The 19,423-nt window shown below is 41.2% G+C and overlaps 1 protein-coding gene across 3 annotated transcripts in view; it reads left to right on the top strand.

The window, feature by feature from the left end:
* The window catches only part of ralgds (ral guanine nucleotide dissociation stimulator), a 58,060-nt gene that overhangs the window by 25,242 nt on the left and 13,395 nt on the right, over positions 1 to 19,423 (top strand). For 2 of the 3 annotated variants that reach the window (XM_022768095.1, XM_022768093.1), the window contains exons 2-3: positions 16,771 to 17,075; positions 18,511 to 18,585. In XM_022768095.1, coding sequence (XP_022623816.1) covers positions 16,771 to 17,075; positions 18,511 to 18,585 — 380 coding nt within the window. Of the gene's footprint in view, positions 1 to 565; positions 755 to 16,770; positions 17,076 to 18,510; positions 18,586 to 19,423 lie in introns of those variants that run through there. The other variant, XM_022768092.1, reaches the window with a different exon arrangement.

The following is a 19,423-nucleotide window of genomic DNA, read 5'->3' as shown; positions in this document are numbered from 1 at the left end:
ACCTCTAAAACTTACATTCATAGGAAGTGAACATGATCTTTTGATTATAAAATAACATCTCAATGAAGATAAACTAAGACTTAATTAAGGGGTAAATAGTGTTAAAGTAGTATAAATATCACAGAAGTAAAAACATGTAAAGAACTAATTAGAATTTTGACGTTTAGATTTTATTAATTTTTATTTTATATTTTTGTTCTTCCACTTGCGTATTATGTGTTATGAGTATTTCTACGCCGTGTTTTAGTTAATTAAAAGATGTGAGTGGGTCATCCTCCGCTGATGAGTGTAAACAGTATTTTAAGAACGCTAATCCTCGGTTACATCCCCGGGCTCTGATATTTCCGACAGCCCTGAAGGCAGCACGGAGCCGGGGGGCGGGGTTTAGAAAAGCCCCAGTGTGAGTCATGATTCTCCTAAACGCAACAGACAAGCAGCGATGATCCGACACACCCGCTGTAACCCCAGACAGCCGCGGTGACTCTTCGCTTTGAAAACTCAAAATAAAAACAGCGGAAATGTCTCCACCGTTACCGTGACTGAACTCTCGGCTCCGCGGGCATCCATGGTCTATTTCCCAGGGATGCAAACCGAGGCGCACAGCGTCAAGCCGGGACAGCTGGTCGAGATGTTTGACTCGTCGTGGAAGGTGCGGAACATTTGGGACGGGGTGAGGCTGGAGGTGGTAGAGGACCCCAGCCCGGTGGTCCTGCACAGCTTCACGCACCTGGACCCGGACCTGCCGCTGCTGGAGGTGAGGAGGAGGAGGAGGGGGAGGCCGGTTAGGTGGCAGGGTGACGGGGCGGGATGCGGGTGACCAAGAGACGGGGATGAGGGGAGACTCAAGTCCCTGAGCTGATACGGTTTGTTGTGGCGTTATTAGGAGGATGATCTGGACCCAGGCTGGCTTTGAGGCTCCAGGGTGGAGATTCTGTGTTGATCCAGAGCTAATTAGAAATTAGCTTTTCATTAAAGAACCAAACTTAGGAATTAATTCAATTCTTTAACAGGTAGTTGATCTTTTTTTAGCGGTTTGCCAAAGACTAAACAGTTAATTTCATATTTAAACAAGCAGCTGCAGGCTTCCAAAATATACATTAAAACACTTCACGTATACAAGATGATAATTTTCTTGTCTTCTACCTTTAACATGATATAATCCAACATAAAGTCATCCACTAATCTTATATGTAGATGCTGTTTACACATCTTACCACTGTGAAATTGTTGAGTGGGTGGAAAGTATGGGGATTTTTCTGTGTCCTGGAGAAGTAAGTGAAAATTTACCACAGTGAAAAAAACAAAGTGAAACAACATAACGTGACAGTTGTGACACTCCCTAGACATTGGCACGAGCGCTCTGTTACAGGATGACTTGCTTTTTTCACAGGTTTCACCCCCTGTGGTTATCACCCCCCCCCCCTTGCGCACACACTCATTCAGTTAGGTAGTAGGTGTCACTGAGTCAGAACTCATCAAATGTAATGACCTATTAATAATATTGACATTTGAGAATAGTTGATATGGTTCTTATATCACAAATAGTTTTTCCCTTTGTGTCACTTATATGTCATATAAAATCATTTCAGCCAGCGTACGGTAAATCTATCAAGTTATGTAAACTCTCAGTATTTCTAAGAGTGAACAGAGTTTAACTGCAGGAAGATACGATCGATTCATTGTCCAAGAATCTTCAGTTGCCCCAGAATTTACATAAAAACTCATAAAAAATGTTCAAAACCCAGGTTGACATATTCCGATTGTTTGCTTTGTCTACGCAAGTCTAAAGATTTTAAGTTCAATATCACAGTAGATGAAACCCAGTGAATCTGATCTAAATAGCTGCTGTTTGATTTTCTTGTTAATTGATTATTCCACCTGTTTCTGCTTCACCATGGTTGTTGTGTCAATACTGTCTGTACAGTGCAGAAAATCCATTTCCACCAACAAAAATCCACAGGTTATGTAAACTCTCTGCATTAATGACAGGAAATAGTGTCCCAACTGCAGAAAGTTATATGATGTAGCATATCAACTGATGATTATTTGACTATTGATTAATCTGCAGAGTATGTCCTCGATTAATCGATTCACTGTTTGGTCCAAAAATGCCCCAAAACACAATTTCTAAAAGCCCAAATTTCCATATTCAGGTTGCTTCAGTTCAAAACTCAAAGACATTGGATTTAGTAAAATACAAAACAGCAAATATTCGTATTTGAGAAACTGGAATCAAGTTATATATTTTTTTTTCTGAAATTTAAACGTGATGAAATGTAAAATTATCAAAATAGTTATAAAATTTGCCTTTTAAACCTTCAAAGGTTGTACTGTAAGTGCTTGTATATTATATTGTACTGTATAGTGCAGAAAATCAATTTCAAATGACGTAATTCATCAAGACATGCAAATTTAGAGCATTAATGCCAAAAAACCTGTTTGTTTTAGAGATAAAAATATTCACTAAACGCTTGTCTGGCAGTTAATTGTATTTGTTGTGCACTCTGAGCTGTTTACTTCAATCTTAATCACCAAATTCAGCTCATTTCATCCCCATTATTCCTCTTCTGCATTTCCCTCTGCGTCACTCTTGTTTTAAACCCATGACTCAAAAGAAACAATTTCGCTGCTATCGGTAAAAATGTCCTTTTTTATGGGCTGAGTGGAGCATTCTCCAGCACCACACTCCTTACATCCCGTACGTCGATCAGATAAGGAGGGGGGAGGATGAGTAATCATATTTATCTGTCTTATGTAAGGCCCGGGATTGGACGAGGACGACATCATAACTGATACCACGCGGAGACGATCTGATCTCCTCTGTCTGTCCACTGGGACGGGATGATGTGTTCTGACTCTCTGCTCGTCCTCAGTCAGACCCATATCACAGTCCTGTTATTAAAATCCTCATGTTTGCCTCAGCGTGTCCTCAGCTCAGAGACGGAGAGCTGGTCTCTCGTCTGACCTGCTCTGCTCCGTTTCTTCGCTCTGATCTAACCCCCCACCCTCCCACCCCCCCACCACCACCACCACCTCTAACACAATTACCTAATGCCTAATCCCCCTCCTGCAGAGGCCGAGACGTTTCCTCCACAATCGCTGCCTTTCTTCCCCTCGGTCCAGAGGCTGAGCTGGACGTTATTTGATGCTGAGGTTCTGTTACAGTATGAAGGGTCACCGGGGGCTGATGTGGTGGTGCTGAGGGTGGGGGGTGGGCTGGGTTCAGTCACTTTGCTGCTCTCTGTGGCTCCATGTTAACAGCACCAACGTCGGTCTGTAATGTACTGTATCATATTGCTGAGAGTATCGAGTGACTTTGAAATGGAGGGCGACTTCCTGCTGTGCCGTGATGCTGTGGTGCCCCAGTTAGTGCAGATTCTCCTTTTATTGTTGTACGTGATAATTTACCTGAAGTGAGCTCGGGGTCAGTCAAATGCTGCTAAACCTGACTGCGGCAGGTAAATGGATCTGTTCACACCCAGAGTTAAAGTTTCAGTGAAAAGGTTTCAGCTCTGAAAGCTTCATTCCTCTGCTGTTGATTTATTAGTCATAGCTAGACTTAACTTGGCGAGGCTGCCAGGTGCTGCAGAAACATCCCACATTTATTCATTTTTCATAAATCTGCTGATTACTTTTTTTAATCAATCATTTAATAATTTGGTCTGTGAGACTGTGAAAAATGTCTGTTGAAACATCAGTCGACATCTTCAAATTATTTGTGCAATACCCAAAAATGATCGGTTCTCTGTTGCATGTGACGAAGAAAAGAACCAACTCTTCAGACTTGAGAGGATGGAACGCCTTAAAAATGACAAATCAACAATCAACTCATCGATCAGTCGACTAATTGTTAGTTTAGTCTTCTTCTTCTTCTTCTTCCTCTTTTTCACCCTCACATGTTTGTGTTCTTCCGGTTTCACACCTTTCGCGTGATAGAAAATCTCGTCTCACTCGCTGTGAGTTCTCCGGACAGTGACCTTCTCTTTTCGCACATGGGCTCAGTCGGACATTGCACAGGCGTTGTACTCGGGAGTTGACAGCTTAAAGTCTGTTTACTGTCCGAATGATTCTGACATTTGTGTTCTCACATCCTCCGGCTGATGTCTAGATAAGTTGAGTGAGTAACTCAGCTGTTTGAATGTCATGAGTTTAAGCCTTATGTGGCCGTGTCGTGCCACTGTAATCATATTTCCATGGGAGGTAAGTAAACAGCGCTGACACAGATGCATAAAGCTGCAGCCAAACTGTAAAAAAAACAATTCAAGCTAAAAATAGTCATAATTAAGAGTGGAGAGTTTTCCCAACGCTGCAGTCCAGTAACAAGCCAGCGGGATTAGGCGCCGGACCTCCATAAGACACTGCTGACTAAAGAATAGACTGCTGTTCATTGAGACGGTCTCAAGAGGCCTGAGACAATAAGTAGTTTAAACAGAAAACAGCCCATTCAGTTAGAAATGAGTTTGTGTTGGGAGCAGAGGACATCAGAGAACGAGGCCTGGTCGGCTCAGACCAGTTCAAGACCATCAGACGACAGAGCTTCTATTGTCTCTGTGCTTCTGTTCACCTTCCTGCTAAACAGTGATCTGCAGCTCTGTGCAAAACGTTTCTTATCCATCACACAGTACCATCAGGGAGGCATCTGATTGGTCCAGATTCATTCAGCGGCGGGACGAGGAGTCCAAACACACGGAGTCACAAAGAACTGTCTTCAGAGACGGGAAGAACAAGGCGTCCTGCAGCAGATGGTCTGATGGTCACAGAGCCCTGATCTCATCATGGAGTCACATGAAGAGACAGGAGACAGACGCCGAGGCTGCACCACCTGCTTCACGTGTGCGTGACGGTCGCGGGCCGCCTCGGTTTTCATTGCGGCGTAAACACCGCTGTGGCGTGTCATCTAAAATTTCAATGCTCACTTATTTTTTCACGTTGCGATGCAAAAATAGACGGTGAAAAACATGTGTTGATGACCAGCAACGTCACATAAAACTGACACCTTTCATATACTTTCAGTGTCCCGGCTGCATTTGAATATCACACTGACATGAAAAGAAATTCTATATTATATATTTTTTTTTACCATTTTCGCTATTGCATAGTAAAAACTACTCCTGGTGTTATTTTTGAAAGCATCCACTTGACTTTTAGTGCCTTAACCTTTTGCACAGTGCCGTGTATCTGATTCTGTCTGGAGGTATTTGGCTCTATTTTAGGACGCGATCTATACACTGTACAATAATGTCCTGGCAGTGAAATCAGAGACACAGACCCACTGCAACAACAGCTTTCTCCCTGTCATGCTCTGCTTGTCCTCGGTGCTAACAGTGACTCAGCCGAGCTCACAAGCACTCCCAGATGAGTGACATAATAACACAGTACGACTCCAGTTTTCCCACATGGAAGAAATAATCTCACAGGCGATCAAAAACAAACAGAGTATCTCGTTACAAAAACAGGAAAGGTACAACTTGTGATTAAAGTTTGAGGGTTCATGTTGGGTGCAGGTTTCACTGTATGTCTCATAATCCAATTTTATTCATGTGACCCAGATCTGCAGTGGAAAAATGTGACTTCAATGAGCTCTCTGCTGTTGACGATGATTAGAAAACATCAGATCTGAGACACGTGTTGGGGGGAGAGGCTGAGTCATGTTGGAACGCTCTGGGCCTGAGCGAGCCGGAGGTTGAACGGTGATGTGCTCTTAGCATTGATTTAAAGTACGGTAGGGCGGAAGCTTGGAGAAACGGGAGCCGGATCGTGGGCCGCATGGCACAGAGGAGCTTTTGTTTCCGCGGTTCATCTCGAAGGGAGTCGGGCAGCCGAGCGCTGGATCTGAGCGGCAGACAGAACGACAGAAACAGACAGAGGCTGGAATGTGAAGGCCCGCTGCCTGGAAAAATACTTCATTCTCCCAAGTTCACTCAAATGGTCTGATTCTGCACCGACTTGTCTGTCTGATGTAGTTTAATGACCAGGACTGGTCTTACATAAACCTGTTAACTGCAGCTCTGAATCAAAGGTGCAGCTCTAAATGTCCAAATCAGACTTGTTTTCCCTCCATGTGACACAGATCTGAGGGTTGAACAACAACAACTGCATGGAGTCGCCCTTTTTTCAAGTTCCCCATCTGGACTGAATTAAAATGTGGGATAAAATCAGACTCTGAGACATGCAGCCTGCATGAACCCCAAATCTGAATCTATAAAGGTAGAAATCTGATATTTTTAAAGGGTTATTTCAATGCTTCTGGAAATATGCTTATTAGCTTGTTTTTCTTTTAGTCTTTTATGTTTGTGAGTGAAATTATAGGGGATTAGTCTTCCCTAGAATCAGGGCTGGAATTAGGGGGAAACATCTCGTTGTGTCCTGGTGTGACATTGGTTGTCAGGTTCCTCGTGAGTTCAGGTTTTGGTTTTGGTCTTGGCAACTCAGCAGCTGATTTAATCGATTTTTGGATAGACTCAGGTGGTTTGAAACTTTGAATTCTCATATCATAATGGAAACAGTTTGGAAATCAAAACAGATTCAACATTATTTTTACTCTGCAGAATCTAAAATTTCTAAAAAAAAATTCCAAAAACTGCCGGGGGCGACAGTCGAGAAATCAGTCGGCTGCAGACGCCACAAAAACAGACGCATGTGAACCTTTGATCACACACACACATGAGACAGATAAAGTATCATCACAAAGTTCAAGAACTCAGCCTGTGTTTGCCGTTATAACATGATGGAAACACGGCGCTGTCTAAAGTCTTGTTGTCTCTGGACACAGCTGAGAGTGTTCAGAGAAGAGACGTTTTTACCCTCCTGCGGGACAAAACGACCGTAGTGTTGTTTCTCTGAAGATTGTTCAGTTTCCAGAGCTGCAACTATCGATTATTTTTTTAAATCAATGGTTCACTATTAAAAATGCCAGAAGTAATGACAGTTCCCATCTGAAATTATTAGAGCGTAAAGGCGTTGTTTAGGATTGATTATTCTGTCCCCCAAATGTATTTTATTCACACGGGTATGAAATGCAACAAAGCAACGGTCAATATCTTAGAAGCTGCAGCCGCCATGTTTGGCATTTCTCTTGATAAAGGACTTAAATGATTATTTGATTTAACTTGAAGGGTCATTTTTGACTTGGGGAAAAAGCAGTTTGACGTAAAACATCTCACATATGGTCCAGTTCACTTGTCACTTCCGAAGCTTTCAACCCCGTCCACTGAGGACATGAGACATGGTTGAAAGCTTCAGAAACAAAGGACAAGTCGGACATTGTCTTTTGGACTATTTTATTATTAAAATTGTCGATTTAATTGGTTGTTTCAGCACAAATATGTTGACGAAGCTGTTCTGTGAGAACAGTGTAAAAGAAAACCCAACAGAAACTCGCAGTACAACAGTTCAGCCAAGAAAAGGTGAAAACAAAAGGGATTGGGATTCGGTCACTGCCAGAATCCCCACCAGGCTCCAGTGAAGGATTAGAGGTTTATTCTGCCAATGAAACTCTGCATATGCATGTTAGTGATTTATAATGGCTGACAAAGCCAGTTTAGCTGCCGGCGTTTATTACTAATACCTGTCACAACAGCTCTGTCACCAAGTTTTAGGGAACACGTGGACAGGAGAGCACTACGCCGTATGTTAAATCAACGTTTAGCTTTAGTTTTTATGCATGTGCCAACCATCGAAACTGAAAGAAGAAAGAAAAATATTAAGAAAGTGTGTGTGTGGGCGAGATGAAGAAGCAAAAAGTACAAATAGCTAGAAGGCACTTGAAAGACAACAAACCTCCTCCATCTTTCTGTTGCACCAAATCTCTCCCGTCACTGTGGATTTACAATCACTTCTTGACAGAGTACAAGCAGGGAGATTTGAAATATATCCGAAGTTACAGCTAAATAAAAATATAATCGTCTGATGGCAGGAAATGTAGATTGAGGTCATCTCCAAAATCTAATCAGCCGTTCTCTGGCCCACGGCCCGTCCGTCAACTTAATTTCACAGAAAAAAATCTGTTCATGTTCATGTCAAGTTTTTGCTGGAAGAGGCACGAACAAAGGCAAAAATAGAGCCTTTGTTATGGTGGTAACTGGGAAAGAGAAATGATCCAGAACCTTTTAGATTAACCCAGATTCAGGGAAAGTACTTTAGAGAGTTACTGCGGTTTTAAAGACGGGAGTCTGTATTTTTATGTATTTGTGTTTCTAAAGAGAAAGGTGGTTGAGCAGAATCAAAAACAGACATTTCCAGCTACTTTCCAATGACACGTATGATTCTTACCAGCTTTCTATAGCGGGAAAACTGCTCAGTGCAAATTCCCACAATTCAGAAAGAAATCTGCTTTAGTTATTATCTACTTAACAAACTTGTACTTTTTTGGTCCCCAAATATGTCTCTTGTGTACCTAAGTTACTTATACAGTGAAATATCTCAACATTAACTTGCTGGATTGGCACAATAATGTTGAACACGTTCTTTGTTCCCAGAGGATGAACCCCCTGACTGTTCCTCTAGCACCACTTTGAAAAATTCATATTTGTGGCTTTAAAATGTCTCAACAACTTTTGGATGGGTTGCCATGAAATTTTAGGTATTCATGTTCCCCTGAGGATGAATTGTAGTGACTTTGGTCTTCCCCTGATGTTTCCTACAGCGCCACCAGCTGGTAAACATAACTTAAGTTACTTATACAGTGAAATATGCAAATGTTAGGTATTCATGTCCCCCTCAGGATGAATTGTAGTGACTTTGGTCTTCCCCTGATGTTTCCTACAGCGCCACCAGCTGGTAAATATAACTTAAGTTACTTATACAGTGAAATATCTCAACATTAACTTGCTGGATTGGCACAATAACGTTGCACACATTCACTGTTCCCAGAGGATGAACCCCCTCATTGTTTGGATGAGTTGCTATGAAATGTTAGGTATTCATGTCCCCCTCAGGATGAATTGTAGTGACTCCATGTTTAATTTTAGCAGCAGTGTTTTGTCATCTACAACTTGTTAGATTTATTATTTGTTTGCTCCTTGCTGTCAGGGAGAAATGTTCTCAACCAACTGATCAATCAGAGAATAAGATATAGATTTACTCATGTAACCAGCTCTCGCAGAAGTCGGAGATGAAGTTTTCTTCTAGCCGAGGCCGTTTGAGAGTTTTCTGAACATGCAGCTACACCCTCCTCTCTCCTCCTCTGCCTCTTACCCCACATCCAAATGATCTCACCGGCTCTCAGCGCTCATTGTTAGCGAGGGGAAGTCGCTGGCTTGTGCTACAGGGTTGTAATGGATGCGCGCTATTGTTGGCTTTGTTTAGCTGTTGACTGTTTTGGGGGCAGGTTTTCTCTTTCCACTGGGAGTTTCCCTGCTGATCTACATTTAGCACTGGGCTCAGAGGAGCTTTCTAAGCGTTCGTTCAGGACTGCCGCTTTCGAAGCAGGTGTGTTTTTATGTTGATGAGCGTCATCATTTTTTGGCAGACCCCTCCAAACGTGCTCCCAGAGCGCCGTTTGGCCTTGAGGGGATTTTGGCTGCGAATCAGACTTGACTTTTTGTCCTCGTGTGTTTGTTTTAGTCTGAGCCTGTGCCAGGTGGCTGTGTTTATAAAGACCGTAAACCATCAGATATAAAGATGGGAGGCTTGTTATGAGGGATAAACATTTTTTGATTTCCAGATGAAGAACCATGATTGTGTTTCTGAACTGAGCAGCAGGTCAGCCAACTGTTCGGCCTGTTATGGAGGCTGAGGGTTGTGAAGTGTTGACATCTCAGTCTCCTCCAAACAATGAATTTCCTTAAAGGCTCATTCTCCTTTACCACAACCTGGGGCTTATATTTATAGTTTTAACCCTCGTTTCTGTCCGGAATAATAACACTGTAGTTACTAAGTTGAGCTGTGGGTATATGTAACTTCACTAAGTGGGGCAAGAGACACAAAAGAATTCACTTTTTCTAAGAGAAAACAAAGGCAGGCAGTAAAATTATTGCCCAAACTCATTTTAAACGCCCATCACACTTTACAGATGAACCTCATGGCTCAACCTTCGCCCCCTCTTGTGTTCACACAGTTTTGCTGCGTGATGATGGATTAATACTGACGGTGTTTTCATAACTAATAGAAACGACAAACAAAACCATGAAAATATAAGTATTAACAAACTGTGAATATCCTCTAAAGCTCTGACTGAAAAACTGTCAGACAGGAAATTAATTGGCAACTATTTTGATAATTGATTAGTTGTTGCAGTAATTTTTCGAGACAAAAAAAGTCAAACACCCTCAGTACTTAAATTTCATACATTTTCATTATGGCTACAAATAACAGTTATTTTCATCAATGATTAATCTACAGATTAATAGACAGACATAATTTATCACAGCCCAAGAAGATGTATTCAGATATCTTGTTTTATTCAAGCAGCAGCCCAAAACATTTGATATTCAGTTATACATCCACATATGAGAGAGAAAACCACTAAATCCTCACATTTCAGTGGCTGGAACCAGCAAATGTTTGAGTCATGTTATATCTTTTAACAATTAACTGAATAAAGAAGTGCAAAGAAGGTTTCACATGTACTGTGACAGCGGTAAATGAGAAACCAGCATGTAGTTAGAATGGACAGTTTACATTACAAACATAAAACAGCAGTAAGTCCATTGGTCCTGCAGTAGAAGAAGCCGTTATCCACTGAGACTCATGTGATGCGATTTTCCCTTTTCCTCTTTCTGGAAACTTATTTCCTCTTCTGTGCCTCATCACTCACCGCTGACACTTTTATTCGCCTCACATTCCTCCAGCCCACATGTACATTCATGGTCATTCATGGGCCAGGATTGGTGTAGGTGAACGTAGATCTGATAAGTGCTGGAACAAGTGTGGAGGAGGCTCCTTCTGGATGCCAGACATTTCTATGGCCTCTGCTGGAGTTTTCCCATTTTCTGCTTTTACTCAAAAACTCAAACGTCGAGCCAAGAAACACTTAGAATATTATATTCAGAGTTTAATTAGGTAAATTCAAGTAGGAGTTCTGCATTGGGTTTAATGCCACTATTAAGTTGATGCATTTATATTTCTGACATGTAGCTGATGCTGCAGAATTTATGAAGGTAGACATTTGGCTGCAGTGAGATCATCTTATTAAAGTCTTTTAAATTGAAATGTCATTGTGATGGTCATCCATCAAGTTTATAGATTATAATGTGACTCCTCTGCTCTCAGACAAAAAAGTCTGACTGTGGGTTTGTGCTAACAAGCGTTGGCCAACACTCTAGGCTTTTGTTTTAAGCTGCTTGGTGCGCCAGCTGTTAAAACCGCCACTCATCTGGATTAAACAAACATTAATATTTTTACTGTAAATGTTTTCTGACGTGGTTTCACTCATGTGGGGAAAAGATTGAGACCAGTTTCTGTTGAAGAGCAGTAGATAAATAAAAATCTTCACTGCTATGAAAACTGCTAGTTACATTGTTTTTTCACAACCATGAAAAACATAGATAGATTTATAGATGAGGTAACGGAAGCACGTTGAAGGTTACAGGTTGACTATAAAGGTGACAGAGTCAAACAAACTTTTAAGCTTCGGCCGATATTCAATAAAAGTTCCTAATTCAGTTGAATATCGGCCTTAAAGCTTCTAATTCAATATATCGCATATGATGGGAAATATCGCAGTATTGGATATATATATCCAATACTGCGATATCGTGATATAATATTTTGATATTATATTGGAATATTGCAGTATTTGATCATAACCATTATCATAATATTGATAATATCCAATATTGCGATATGTCAATATTAGCTGCTTAGCGTTCTGTCACAGGTGACTGGGTCCGTTTTCACAAAACAACAAGTTTTCTCCTTAAGGTTTGCTTAAAACGTTCACTTAAGTATTTGAGATTTTCTCCTTATCTTAGTATTAAACTTCAGGAATCACGTAAAGTCAGTATGGCAACCAATCAACAGTCTCCATGGAAACAATAGAATTTTACTGCTGTAAAATCCCCTTCACTGCTGTAAATCTTTCTTTTTTCCTTTTAAGAGATTCTGTGCAACACCCTTAAGTAACTCCCCCAGCGGAGGAGAAACTAAACCTTAAGTGTCACACTTAAGTAGAAATCTTAACCGGCACCTTGGGACATAATGTGCTGATTTCCAACGAAGCCCATCTGGTTGACTAAGTCCTGAATCAGGATGAAGGAATGTGAGTGAAACCCAAATTAAAAAAGAAAAAAGAAAAGTGGGGCAGGCTTCGTGTCCAGATTTCAGAGATTTCCCTCCTATTTCCACAGGATTTCTTATCGATTGATATTTGTTTCCCAGAAAGTTTATTTCGACTGAGATGGCTCCCAGGTGCTGTAGAAGTCTGACCACAGCTTACTCTCTTATCATCTCAGTGTCCAGAGAGGTTTTGTTACCTGATTTTCTGGTGATGGTCATCAAGCAAACGTTTGGTCTTTACTTTTCATTTCTATTTTTGATGTTTTATCGTCAGAAACCATCTGCTAATCTCATCTTTCATTTGTTCAGTCGTTTCTTTCCACCTGTTTCAGCTCTTTTGAAGTGACGCTGAACCTTTCTGTTTAAAGTATTGATCGCTGAGCGTTTTGTTCAAGCATTAAGAGGAGTTTGGTTATCATGGCAACCCTCGTCCTCGCTGCGGCAGGGATGAATAGGGGCATTATTTTGAGAATTGACTCTGCGGACGGAGCGTGGCGCTGCCCTTGAGCGCTGCATGTTTTCAGGGCTTGAAGTGATAGCAGCGTGGCCTCTGTGGTTTGGCTGATAAGCACCTCTCCTGCCGTCAAGGCCCTCGGCTGCAGCTGTGCCTCGGCCATTACGCTGCACTTGATTTACAACAGGCCAGGGGTTTGTCTGCTCTCTCCCCATTTATCTCTCACACACTCCCTCGCTCTGTAACGCTCTGTGAGGATCTCTGCTGGGATTACTGACATTTATTGATCTGATCATAATAGGAACAGTGTTTTGTTTTTTTTTTGTACTTTTTGTTGAATCAGGGTTTTCTTGAACGTAGTTGAGAGTGTGCCGAGTTTGAATGGTCAATGCCGAAAGTAGTTCTGCAACTGATTATTTTCATTATGGAGTAATCCGCCCATTATTTGTGGAGGAAGACAACGACTGCTAGTCACTAAACATGGACGTAAACAATGCAAACTTTTAATGAAAAATCATCTTTACAGGAGTTTTATGTGGAATAACTTACATTTATCACTTTTATTAGAGTTCAAATAGTCGTTTTATGAGAAACAGAGTGTAAACATTAGTTTTCTTTGTATATGAGAAAATACCACAGGGTACCTTTAACTCCTTCTGATTTAAATTCCTCAGCTGGCTGATGGATTATACATAAAGAAGACCAGAAACAAACTTGATTCCACCCTGACGAAGGCAAGGCAGACATAAATGTGTCTGGAATAAACCACAGTACGATACCTGACCAAACCACCTCAAACAGGACAGTTTTTCATCCATATTTAACGCAAATTTTAACAGAAATTACGGAAAATGAGCAAATGAATGTGAGTTTCCATCCCTCGTCATGATGTGAATATTAGGAGAGTCAGTATAAACAGTTGGTGGGGCTGATTTTCCAGTCAGGAGCCATTAAACCAGCGTAGAAGAGGAGTTTACAATGAGGTGAGGTAATTGAAAGAGTGCCGGTCATTACGTAAAAATAATAAAAGGTTGATTACAAAAAAGTAATCAGTCTGACAGTCAAACCATGTAGAAAACATAATGGAGTTTGTGCATCAGCTTTTCCACCTCCACCTTTTTTGTGACATTTTATTTCCAGTCTTTTTTTTAATGTACAAATTGTATTGCAACAGTTATGGACATAAACTTCTCCAACCAGGCGTGGTGTGAAGATACCTGAAAGCTCTAAGTTTGTCTTACTAGTTCAGGTGTTTTGGGGTTTGTGTAGTTTTAGTTCCGCTGCTTTTTTAGAATATAATTAATCAAGAGCCTCGTGGCGTCGTTCTTTAACTTTTCCATCACGTCTAAAACATGAAATTTAAATATGAGAACAGCAGTATTGCTTGAAGATACTGTACCACTCATTGCACTGCTTTTCCAAGATCACGGCCTCATTACAGCTTGTTTCCACGGCAACAAAGACACAACAGAGGGACTTGATGTTACCGAATAGAGCCTTACAAAAAGCCTGTGAAGCAGGGAGTCACACTGAGCCTTGGAAGCCGACCCCGATGACTAACGCTCCCAGGATACACAACAAGAGGCCGTGACAGATGACTGTGGCACGCCAGATTACATGCCATTCCTCCATCGAGGCCGCCGGCTTAATGATTCACGCCACTGTAGCGCCGCTATTTCGGTTAGATGTGTTCAACAGCCTCAGCGCTCAGACTGTCACCGTTTATTTCCCTGCAGTGGCACAAACTGCCGATCGGATGCACATGCTGTCGTGTGTCACAGAGTGAGTTATTTACAACTGAAAAGAGGGAAATGTTTGAATAAAAGTGGAATAAGTCTGAAGTGATAGTAGGAAGCTTTGGAGTATTAACTGGTATTAACAGGTTTTAGATTATTTACAAAGACCAGAAGCTCTTTCGAGTGATTATCTTTAATACAACACAAAGTTTTTTTTCCAGTCTGAAAAATGAAAGAAGACAAATTCATCTTCAAGAACTGAAGTCACTTTTATGATCTATAGCTTTTTTTTATATAGATTAAACAAACTGAAGCTTTTTGCTGCTGTATTAACACTCAAACCACAGTACGGTGCAGACCAACGGCTTTAAGATCAATATGATAGTATCGATGACTTTGACCCCGTCTCTTCCAGTCCGGTGTTTACTCTCTGCTCATGTTGTTTTAGTCTCCATTCAGTCTCTACTGCCCTTTGAGTTTCGAGAGAATCGAGTTTCCATTTCAATAATAAACATTTCTCAGTACCTTCAGTGTCCTCATGTCACAGTGTTTCCGAAAACACAGTGTTGATAAGATTTTATTTATATTATTTTATATCTTCAAGTGACAAATGTTGAGAATCTCATGTAAAATGATGAAAGTGAGAACTGAGTGATTGTTTTTTTAAGTAGAAATGTGACATATCTGTTGCTCTCAGCTTCTCTAATGTGAGATGATCAACTGAATATCTTAACTGATATTTGGCTGGTGTTCAGACGGAACAGGAAGTACGAAGATGTCAGCTTGTTCTGTGGGGAATAAAAAAAAAAAACGATTAAAAAATCAATGAAATAATCAGCAGATTAGTCAGTAATGAAAATGATTGTTAGTTGCAGCTCTTCTTTGTTCTGTCTTTATATAAACATTGGTTATTTTATTATATATAAGTAAGTGGTACGCAGCGACGACTTGTCTCTGAACATTTTACGAACTGTAGATGTGCTGCAGGTCAGATCTTATCTTTAGATTATTGTTTTAATAAAGGAGTTCAGTCGTGCTTCTGTCAGAGCGGATCAGCTTCATCACTCTCTGACTTCCAGGACTGATCGTTGTAGGTCTCTCTTTACGTCCCTGAGTCGCAGCTTTCATCTCATCCAGAGCGCTGCAGTTCGATTCTTAACGAGAACATAAGGAGACGGATCATATGACGGTGTTTTTAGCTTCTGATTGATTTCCAGTTGATTTTAGATGAGGCTTAGATTGTGGCCATATGTTCCTGCACTCCACCTCAGATCCTGTAACAAAACCCCTTCCTCAGGCTCCTTCCTGACTTCCTCTGAACATCCACTCATCATTTTTACAAACGAGGATTTCTGCATGAAGTTCTCTTCTGATTCATGTGTGTCGTCTTTACGAGACATCTTTCATGGATTATTTTCTCTTTATTTTTTTGCCTGTTCTCTTGTGTAATCCAATGACAGAGTGCTGCAAACAGAGGTTTTTATCCTGAGAGGCACTGAACAATAATACTGAATTACTGCGCAGCTCTACCTAAAAAAGCTATTTCACACTTGAAAACTCTGGTAATACCGAGGGCTTATACGTATAGAAGACACAGCTCTGTTTTTGTTTTTTTAAGGGAATGATCAGGAGAGATCTGGTTTTTATGTCTGAAGTTTTGTCAATCAGCTGCTGTTTTGTAATCCATCGATTTGTTTTAGTTGTGCAACTCTCAGCAGCTAATGCAGGATACGCGCATGATGAATGTGTGAATTTGCATCATGACTGTGGTTGTTATTGACAGCCGTGATGATGGATGAGACCATGAAACTGCGGTTTGTTGCATCTTTGTTTTTAATGTCCAGGAGAAAACAACAACAACAACAAAATGCCGTGACGGTGACATGCAACGACCGACAGAGCTCTCATTCATTCATGCAACAAGCAGCTTGTGTTAATTCCCCAGTGTGGGTTTATACAGGCTGCAGCTTGTATTGTGGCACCAGTTTATCCAGTAAGCTCTGTTCAGTAACAAGCTATTGTTTGTTTGTGCACGGCAACGCACATGATTCACAAAGTGTGACTCAGAGAGACGGAGCGAAAAGAAGAGAGCAGGGTCACACAGATGGCCATAATTAAAGGGTTTCGGCCCAAAATGAGACGTCAGATATTTTTAACTTGACGTTCCACACGGTAACGGTGGCATCTTTTCTCGGTCCTCGACTCCCTCTAATCTGCTCCCAACAGATATTTAAAGAGGTTGTTCCAGCCGGAGAAATCCACCACTTTGTTCTCAGTGTTTAAGGACATGACAGCACTTAGTGTGAGGTGGTTAGCTGGAGTAAAACGTCTCATTGTCCGCCCCCCCCTTCCTCTGTCTTGTAGAGCTCGACGCAGGAGATCGGCGAGGAGGCCGAGGAGGACGCCATCTTCACCATCACGCTGAGGAAGGTGCAGCTCCACCAGTCGGCCAGCAAAGGGCAGCGATGGCTGGGCGTGGAGACGGACGCCGCCCTGAGCCTCTACGAGACCTGCAAGGTGCGGACCATCAAGGCCGGCACGCTGGAGAGGCTGGTGGAGTACATGGTGTCGGCGTTCAGGGGCAAAGACTCCACCTACGTCACCATCTTCCTCTGCACCTACCGCTCCTTCGCCACCACCAAGCAGGTGCTGGATCTCCTGCTCAACAGGTACAGTGATGGCTGACGACTCACCTGGTGGCTCTCAACCCGGGCAATGTTTTTGTTCCACCAAATATTCAGTTTACAGCAGCAAATCTTCTCCTTTAAAAAGCTGAAATCTGCAAATATTTGGCTTTTTTCCACAATATTTTTCAAGCAGCTAATTAGTTAATCAACTAATTGTTTCAGCTCTACTTGTAATTAAAGGTCCCATATAGTGTAAAGGTCTCTGTCCATGTGTAGTGTGATTATAGATCAGGTCTAGGTTCTATATTAATACTGTGAAAGTATCAAAGCCTCAGTCCACAGAGAAATGCACACAGCCTGTATTCAGAAACTGAGCCTTAAAACCAGCCGTCAGGACTTCCTGTAACTTTGTGATGTCACAACAAAGCAGTCACCAAGCCCCGCCCACCTGGACCCACCATCCAAACCTTTACAGGATTTGGTTTCTCTGAGTGTTTTTACCTGAAATCTGCTTTATTTTTATTGGATCACTCAGAAAACAGTCAGCCAATGAGAAGAGAGGCTCAGAGCCTCCTCTCTTCTGATTGGCTCACCGACCTGTTGTTACTAGAGCTGCAGAGAGAAGCCTGAGACAGGAGATGTGAAACTACACTGAGATGGTTTTTGGTTCTTATAACCACAAATATATCTTCTTATGGATCAACACTTCAAATAAACCACAGAAGAAGAAGAAAATTTGGAGCTTTAAATTGATTTTTTGCCTTTTATGACACCTAATACTTCGATTCCACTTTTTAAAATATGTTTATTATTTTTTAATAAATTGCATTGTGAGAGAACAGAAGTATATATACTACATATTACAATATTTAAAAAAAGGCAAAAGAATACAGAGCATGTTGCTTAACATTTATTTACACATTCATTTTTACCCTGAAAGAATTTCAGTGCAGAGTCCCAGATCTTATCAAGCACACCTCCTCCATCTTCATTATAAAAGCTCGGTCTCTCCAGGTGCTGCGTGTTTGCCATTTCTCCCAACCACAAATCATATGTGGGTGCAGCTTCCACAGTCGTAGAATTAACTTTTGCAGTTACCATTCCAAACAAAACAGCCATTTTTTCATATTTATTAGTCGAGGATGAGGAGCTTGTTGCTGCAAGAATCACTGTCAGCGAATCGTGTTCCCAGTGCTTCACAAAAACAGAGGGAAGTTTACTGCATGATCAGAAAGACTGGGTTAGATAACTTATCCTAGACTTCGATTACAAACAGGTGAAACATCAGAAGAAAACGTAATTTCTTCATCTGGGAATAATAGAGTCTGTGCAACGTTAAGATGAAACGCCTGTTCTTACAAGACGAGTGAAAGTAGAAAGCACAAAGGTGTATATGACATGTTAACGTTAGGCTAATGATGACATATTTTAAAATGTTGTTTGTTGAACGACACTGATCCGGTGTTTTTTGTTTCAGGTATGCCAAGCTCCAAAATGTGCCTGCAGCCACAGCACACAGAGTCTCCCAGGACGACTGCACAGAGCTGAGAAAGTAAGTCTGCCGCGACCTTCAGCGCCGAGCTGCCAACATTACTCACCGAGCACAACCACAGCGGCGGGTTAAAGGGGTGTCAACAGAATGTTTCTGTGGGTGGGGTGGGGAGTTCATGAACTGATAAAAATGTAATGAATCACAGAAAAAAAAACACTTCAGCGCTTTGGAGCTTCAGTTTCACTAAAACAGGTCCTTACATCGCTAGCATTGTTAGCATTGTTAGCATTGCTTGAGAACAATATGCACCTTTGAAAGCTCGTGTCCTCCATGTCAGCATGACTGAAACCAAGGATTATGGGTATCTGTTGTCTGATTAACATTGTTGACGAACGTATTAAACACAGCATCTTAATTATGTCTACAGACCATCTGAAAGAAACTTATACTGTTAAAAACAATATTTTTGAAAAATATTTTCAGTTAATTATTATGATATAAAGTCACTTTACATGTAAATAAACTGTATTATGTGTCATTTCTTACATTTCCTGTTGTGTTTGTGAGTATAAACAGTGAAGTAAAGTTTTCTCTAACCTTGAACTGCTCTATAATAATACTTGTAATAACACTATGCTACTTCTCCGTGTTTAGTTTACACTGTGGGAACAGTGAGCAGCAGAAAGTTCAGATGGTCCAACACGGTCACAGACGTATTTTGGTCCTGAGTCGCTGAGAGATTTATAGACGAGCAGCTCTGCTTTAACGACAGAGAGCTGCTGCTGTGAAGTCCTAAAGTCCTAAAACACATTGTTTCTTCCTCTTGAATTTAATTTAGAACAAATCCTAAATATTTTCTCTTGTCTGCTGTAGATATAAACGTTTGTATATACAGTTA

Source organism: Seriola dumerili, unplaced genomic scaffold (assembly GCF_002260705.1).
Source record: "Seriola dumerili isolate Sdu_G_001 unplaced genomic scaffold, Sdu_1.0 BDQW01001417.1, whole genome shotgun sequence".
Taxonomy (NCBI): Eukaryota; Metazoa; Chordata; class Actinopteri; order Carangiformes; family Carangidae; genus Seriola; species Seriola dumerili.
Note: the sequence above shows the minus strand (reverse complement) of the source record. Positions and strands in the feature narration are given on the sequence as shown.